General features: G+C 43.7%; 1 protein-coding gene across 15 annotated transcripts in view; it reads left to right on the top strand.

The window, feature by feature from the left end:
- Positions 1-2,456: 2,456 nt before the first annotated feature.
- Positions 2,457-7,584, top strand: part of THADA (THADA armadillo repeat containing) — a 150,310-nt gene continuing 145,182 nt past the window's right edge. For 12 of the 15 annotated variants that reach the window (XR_005700030.1, XR_005700031.2, XM_040059338.1 and 9 more), the window contains exons 1-7: positions 2,460-2,516; positions 3,704-3,799; positions 5,111-5,205; positions 5,611-5,741; positions 6,483-6,631; positions 6,761-6,793; positions 7,314-7,362. Coding sequence is in view for 13 of the 15 variants with exons in the window: in XM_040059338.1 (XP_039915272.1) it covers positions 3,724-3,799; positions 5,111-5,205; positions 5,611-5,741; positions 6,483-6,631; positions 6,761-6,793; positions 7,314-7,362 (533 nt within the window). In the remaining 2 variants the exon portion in view is untranslated. Of the gene's footprint in view, positions 2,517-2,629; positions 2,680-3,700; positions 3,800-5,110; positions 5,206-5,610; positions 5,742-6,482; positions 6,632-6,760; positions 6,794-7,313; positions 7,363-7,584 lie in introns of those variants that run through there. The other 3 variants (XM_040059335.1, XM_040059336.1, XM_040059337.2) reach the window with 3 other exon arrangements.

The raw sequence follows: 7,584 nt of genomic DNA, 5'->3' as shown, positions 1-7,584 counted from the left end.
TCATTGCACTAGGAAATGTGGATTCTTCAGGTGTTACCTGACAGCTCCCTGGCACTGATGTTTCCCCTAACTGGAAAACCTTGGGGAGACTAAAGTTCTTTTGGAAAGAAGAAAGTTACTGGAAATAGTGTTACAGAATGAGCATGGAACTTTGGAAGGTTTCCTGAAACCGGCCAGTCTGTAGAAAGAGGATCACAGTGAATGTAAAATATGTAGGTACTGAACTGGGCTGAAGGAGCGGGAGACTTTGCTTGCACTAAGTGAGGATGAGGATAATTGTCTGATTTGTCTGGAAGGTTAAATCACTTAAGAGCATTCAGTCTCTCTTTGAGCTGAAGATAATCCAGCATTTAGAGTAGGTCACCGGAACAGGTAGTGCCAAGTAACTGTGTCAGTTTCCTAGAAATGGCTGAATGCAAACCAGGAAAAATTCAATGAACCAACAATGAAAAACTCAAATTACTTTCTTTATATGTTTGTAGTGGCTAAATATTTCTCGATTCCTTTGGCCATTATCATGTCAGAGGTCAGAAGGCACTGTGAACCTTTGGTGCTAAAGAGGGATTCAGAAGTTTGTTGACAGTCCTGAGCAGACCCTAAGGGCCTCTGGCTGCTTTAGATTGTCAAGAAAATCACTGTTGGGTGAAAGTCAATTGGCAAGGAATGATTCTTGTTATATTTTCCACTTTTTTCCTTACCTAAACATTGATGCTCTTAAATCTTTATGGAAGCATGACTGCTATGTTGGGCTGCCCTTTTACAATAGTTACTTTTGCAATAACCATTTTCACACTGAGTGCAAAAGTTGTATCTTTGCTAGATACAGATCCCAGATTCAGGACAGGCTGTTCCCATTTGATAATCTATCACTTGCAAATTATATACTTATTGCATACATTATATTCACATGAGACCTGGGAGGATTGTGGAAGGCACAGAACACACATGTTAAAAACTTTTTAAAAAAAAATCTTCTCTGCCTAAAAATCATGGAATTATAGAATGGTTTGGGTAGGAAGGGACCTTAAAGATTGTCTTCTTCCACATCCCCCCCACCATGGGCAGGAATACCTTCCAGTAGACCGGGTTGCTCAGAGCCCTATCCAACCTCTCCTTGAACACTTCCAGAGATGAGGCATCCATGGGTTCTCTGGGCAACCCATTCCAGTGCCTTTCCACCTTCACAGGGAAGAATGTCTTCCTAACATCTAATCTAAACCTATTCTCCTTTAGTTTGAATCCATTTCCCCTTGTCCTGTCACTACATGCTCTTGTAAATAGTCTATCTCCATCTGTCTTGTAGGCTGCCTTCAGGTACTTGAAAACTGACTGCTTTTATAAATGCATTTATATAAATGCTTTTATATATATATATGTATGTATGTATGTATGTATGTATGTATGTAAATAGTTGGGTTTGGTTCATAATTTTACAATTTTAGAAAGTGTGGAAGTGATGGCAAATTAGGGACTGCTGGAAAGGATTGAGAGATACGGTTATGAGGAAACAAAATTAAGCTTATTGGATTTTTGTGAAGCATATAGTCAAGCTTCTTTCTTCTCCTTAGAAGAAGGTTTTGTGACTGGACCAGCTTGATTTGTGTTGGATGGAAAACTGCATTTGCTTCCTCTGGCTCTGAAATGTAGTTGGCTCTGGAGGGAGGCCAATCAGCCACTGCTTGCAGCAAGGGCCACCTGACAGATTAGGCTCCGAAAGGCACAGCATCCATTTAAATCTGCTGAGGACATCCTGGAAATGAGGAGGGAGAGTAACTACTCGGCAAGAAACACAAGCTAAGGCTATCGTGGGATTCATCAATGTTACCACCAATTCTTTCTCAGGCTGAGAATACATTTAAAATAAGAAACGACCGTCGTGCCTTACAAAGTACAGTGACTCTGGAGTGAGTCCAGAGAAGGGCAATGGAACTGGTGAAGGGTCTGGAGCCACATCCTCTGAGTGAGGAGCCTCTGAGGGAGACAAGGTTATTTACCCAGGAGGAAAGGGAGACTCAGGGGTGATATTTTCAGTATCTACAACTGCTTGAAAGGAGGCTGTAGTTAGGTGGGTATCAGCCCCTTCTCCCAGGCAACTAAAGACAGAACAAGAGGACACAGCCTTAAGCTGTATCGAGGAGGTTTACGTTGGACAGTAGGAAAAATTTCTTCTCAGAAAGGGAGATGAGATGAGCTGAGGGTTGGGCTGAGATAAGGGATGGGCCGCTGAGGGAGGCGGTGGAGTCGCCATGCCTGGGGGTGTTAAAGGAAAGCCTGGACGTGGTGCCCTGCTATTTACGCGGCGGAGCTCGGTCACGGGTCGGACGCGATGATCTCAGAGGGATTTTCCAGCCTCTGCGATTCGGTGACTCACGTTCGGACAAGCGGCGGCTCTCCGGGCGGGGCGGGGCGGGGCCGGGGGCGGGGAGCGCGGCGGTTGGCGGCGGCGGGCACGTGGTGGGCGGGCTGCGGGCACCGGGAAGGGACGCGGCGCCGCGGGGCCGCGCGGGTCCGCTCGGGTAAGGGCGGACGGGGTTCCCTCGGTGCTTTCCTTGCCCGCTGCTGCGGCGCTCTGTTTGCAGCCGCTTCCCCAGGCGGGCGCCGCCGTGCTGCGGGCCCGCGCTGCCGCCGGGGCCAGGGAGGCCCCGGGCGGGTGCCTGAGGCGGCCCGGCCCGGCCCGGGGTCCGTCCGAGCGCTCGGTGCCGCCGTGGGAGCGGGGCTCTTGGGGCAGGGGGGGCCCGGAGCACTCGCGGGCGGCGGGCGGGGCCGGCTCCGGTCTGCTCCTCACAGCCCGGAGGCGCTGGGTGCCCCAGCTGGGCGGGATAAGGGCCCTGGAGAGCTTAGCGGAGTTCGTGAGTGTGCGGGGAGCAGGCCCTGGCAGGATGTGGCCACGCTCCATTCAGTGGTGCCCGGTGGCAACGCGGGGGGCCGTGGGTACAGAAACACGGGGAGTGGTCTGAGACCGTCAGAGGCACTGGATGTGGAGTGAAAGGTGGCCGAGCACTGGCACAGGCGGCCCAGAGAGGCTGGGGAGTTTCCATCCTTGGAAACAGTCAGAAGAAGATACCTGGACGTGGGCCTGGGTAGTGGGCTCCAGGTGGCCCAGCTTTAGCAGGAGGTTGGTCCAGATGAGCTCCACAGGCCCCCTCTGACCTCAGCAGTTCCATAAGGGTGTGCTTTCAAGTCAGTAAAACTGCATATTAAATGACCACTGCCATTTGAAAAAGTACCTGCTTTTTGTAGCATCCATAATAGCAGAGCTGTTCGGTTTGCTGCACGGTTCTTACTTGACATTAATGAGTTGAATGAATTTTGGACAGTAAAAGTGAGCAAGGCAAGTTTTGTAGCATTAATTCCTTACTTCTGTATGATGTTGGCATACGGTGATCCAGGGTCATTCCAACAAGTGCAGTGAAAACTCGAGTGAGACAGTATGTCATGTGTGCAGCAATTCCCCTTTTCTATTACTTCCATTTTGCATCCCGAAGTTTGGGAGAATTTTGGATGAAATGCTGGAAAGTAATTGAAGTTGTTAAAATCAGAGAGCTGCTTCGTTGAGAAAAATTACGCAGATGATGCCACAAGCATTATTTCAAGACAGTAGGACAGTGAAAAGACCATTATTTTAGGAAATGTTTGTAAGTATGTTTTTAAAACCATGTGACCTGTTGTTTTGATTTTTTGTTTTGTTTGTTTTTGTAAGCAGGCATTTCTTAATCAGCTAAAATGGTTTTAAAGAAGAAGAAGGAAGCTCAGGTGGATGCATTCTGTCTTGATCATCATCAGCTTGAAAAACTTCAGAGTAAGTAGAGTGGTTTTTTCTGAACTAATATGTGATTTCTCTTGCCTTTGAGTAGTTACTGAAACTGATCTGTTTTTTGCTTGTTGTGTTTTATTTCTAGTGGTTTTGCTTTGTGAATTTTAGATGTGTTTGCTGTGCTGTGGTTTGTTTTTATTTTGTAATGACAACAACTTCTTACCTTGGCGGAGTCAAAAAAAATCCTTTAGAGCATTGTGACTTTGGTTTGAAAACTCTTTACTTTATCTGTGGTGTGAAGGTAGTAGAAGGTCCTACTTGTAATCCTACTTGCAGGCCTGTAATTAGTGATATCTGATGGTTAGCTTAATATGTGGGATAACACTGAATTTCCAAGAGTTCCAGAATGACTGAGGTTGGAAGGGTTCTCTGGTTTCCCAGTCTTTGTGTTTTCTATAGTTAATTTGTTTTAAAGCTTCTGTTCAAATCGTGCTTTCTTTTGTGGAGATTTTTTGTTTTGTTTTGTTTTTGATGAGAGAAACTTCCAGTGATATTTACCGTAAAAAACCCAAAATGAAGTAATACAAGATTTGTATACTGAAGTTGCTGTGAGGGAGCGCTGGTGAGGTCCTACCTGGATTGCTGCATCCAGACCTTGGCTCCCCAGTACAAGAGTAACATGGACCTGGAGTAACATTGGAGAGACTCCAGCTAAGGGCTAAGATGATGAAGGGCCTGGAGCATCCGTCCTCTGAGGAAAGGCTGAGAGAGCTGGGACTCTTTGATCTGGTGAAGAGAAGGCTCAGGGGGACCTTAGCAATCTGTAAAAAATACCTGGAGGGAGGACATAAGGGAGATAAAACCAGTATTATTTCTGTGCTGAATAGAGGTAGGATAAGAAGGCATGGGTGCAAACTGAGACACTGAAGATTCCCTCTAAGCATCTTCTCTGATGTGAGGAGAAACACATTTTTAATGTGAGGGTGACTGAGGACTGGCGCAGCTTCAATAGGGCAGCTGGGGAGTCTCCAGTCTTGGAGATGCTCTGAAGACTCCTGGCCGTGGGCCTTGGCTGCCAGCTCCAGGTGACCCTATTTGAGCAGTGGGGTTGGACCAGGTGACTCCCAGAGGTCCCTTACTGTTGAATGCCAGTGAAACTGATTTTTTTTTTCCATTTGTTAGGGAAAAAAAAAAATGTGTTAAGGTGTTGTTAGGTGACTTAAGGGTGTGAGGTGCCGATGGGTTTACTGCAGCTGGAAAACACCCGAAGAATCAAGCAGTCATTTCTTTTTCTTATAAATGATGTGTTATTTATAGTAATTACTTTATAAAATGATCCTCTTCTTCCAAATGTAGGGTTTTCAAAGGCTGAGGAGCAAAACCTGGCATCTCTGCTTCTTCAGTGTGCAGAGCTGAGAAATGGCATCCAGCAGATCCAGTGTATTAAACAGGTACAGTTTCAACTGTTGTTGGTGTGCCTTTTGGTAACTGAGAGTGTGTCCTGTGCATTGTTAATGGAAAATACAGCTCTAAAATAAACTTCTAATGTTTTGTACATTCCTGGAAACACAGAAAAAGCAGCTGCACATGCATCAGGTGGAAATGTAGTTCTAGTACTTAATTAGCAAGTTATTGAAAATGGTGGAAGGCAAGTGACTCCAAGTTTCCTATTTTGTATGGATTATTTTAGTTTTTAGAGGGGTTCTTGGAACTTTATTTGAAGTTGAAACTCAAGGGGAAATGGTGAATAGGGGACAGTTTTGCACCCTATGCTTGGATGAGAGGGAAATCAGCCACTGTTAAAAATGTTAAAATATCCGGAGATTTTTGTTCATCTGGTGTTCTTTTGATTATAGATTGTGCCATTGGTGAAGCAGATGGATCAGAGCTCTGCGGGTGATCCCATGGTTAAAGCTTGTTTGGATGTTTTGGGAGGGACATATTTTTCACTGGGTGCAAAGAATCCTTTGAAGAAAGTATTAGCAAGGTAAAAGATTGATAGTTAGACTTTTTTATTTTTTTAAATGCTTTCCTTATCCATAAATCAGCAATTTGTCATTCACTATAAATTGCTGTAACTTAATTGCTGAAAATTTGCAGTACTTAATACGTGCAGAAGTACTGTTTTCTTTTTAAGTTAAAAATCTTAATTATAAATAACATATCATTGGATAAATAACTTCAAAGTGAAGCATTGTTTTGGCTTATTTCATTATTTGGAAGACAACAAAATGTGTAATTAGCAGTTTGAACTTCAAAATCCATTGTTAGACTAGAAATTTAAAATGCAAAATCTCAGCTCTGTCAAGAGAAGATGGTTCAGAGGAATCCTAACTAAATTGTGATTTCTTGTGTCTATTTTTACTGCAATGATTTTTTTTTAATTGCATAATTATTGTGGTATTTCTTTAGTGAATTTATTATAGCCTTAGCATTTTTTATGATCTGGTGCTGAGCTGCGTTCCTTTCTTTGTCTGAAAACATTCACTGAATGCAGGGCTTCCATCCTGGGTTTGGTTGCAGCTGCCCCAAAGCTGTGCACCCCTCTGATGGGTTTGCAAGCTGCAAACTGAGAATCTGCATGCTTTTTTTAAAAGAGAGGATGTTTTCATGCAGGAAGAAATGTCTGTCTGTGTATTGGAGTTTTAGCTGCCATGGATTTTGGTGCAGGGGACGTTACAACACCTCAGGAAAACCAAACTAAACATGCCTTTTCTTCATGCTGCAGTTCACTGAACGGTCTTCCTGCACATTTGATGATGTCAGCTGTGCAAAGCTTTGAGTGCTGCCTTCGGGAAGAGCTGAAAACCACAGATGTGTATTTGTACAGGAAAGTACTGGACAACCTTGCTGCCTGTATGGAGGACTTCAGCTTAGGTACATTGAAAGTCTTCTGGTTGAACTTGCTCAGCGCTGGTGCCACCCCTGACAGTGATGTTTGCAGCTGTGTCAAATAGATAGTGTTGGCTAGTACTCAGTACTTAAAATGTATTTTCTTTCCTCTAGGTAGAGCCTGTATTAAGAATCTGTTTGAAGAAGGTAAAGTCATATTTGTAGTAAAATATGCTTCACTGCAGGTTATTGGGGGAGGGGTGCATGTGAAGTGACATGAAATAGGCATGAAGATCTATCAGATCTGATTTCCTCCTGGTTAATTTTCAATAAACTAGTATCCTTACGTGGTACTTTTTTGTAAAAGACAAGACTATGATTTATAGCTTTAATTTCTGGGGGTCAGTTTTGCTTTTCTGGCAACCCTGGTACAAATCTGAGTACCAGTGAGCAATTCTGGTAGGGAGAGTCAGTATCTCACAGGATTGGGCCAAGTGGGTTGGAAACTTGTTTTGTACCAGGTTGTTGCAAGACAGTTTGAGATTTTGTTTTAACACTGCCTGTGTTTGTCTGTATTGAAATACCAGTTTAATTTGTTGGTGGAATGGAGGAATCACCGCTGTATGGGTAACTGTTCATTGTAGCTGCGTATGTGTGATTGCTTTGCTGGAAATTTTCTGTTCTATTTCTCTTGTAAGTAAATTTATACCATAATTATTTTCACTAGTTCTTCAGTTTCTGCAGAAGTTGCTGCTTAACATACAGGAAGAAAACAGGCAAGTGAATTCAATAGAAGCTCTATTTTATCTGTTTTTACTTCACTCTTGCGAGATAATTCAGTTTGGTTTGCAATATCACTTTGGTAGCCATACACTGATGAAAGATGGGAATATCATTTTACAGTGATGGCACATTTCAAATAAAAACTGATCACTTTCTTTTCTTTTGTGACAATATGATAACATAAGAGAGGTGAGGCACTGATATTCATCAAGCTA

The sequence above is a fragment of the Hirundo rustica genome, chromosome 3 (assembly GCF_015227805.2).
Source record: "Hirundo rustica isolate bHirRus1 chromosome 3, bHirRus1.pri.v3, whole genome shotgun sequence".
Lineage (NCBI taxonomy): Eukaryota > Metazoa > Chordata > Aves > Passeriformes > Hirundinidae > Hirundo > Hirundo rustica.
This window is presented reverse-complemented; position numbering and strand designations above follow the sequence as displayed.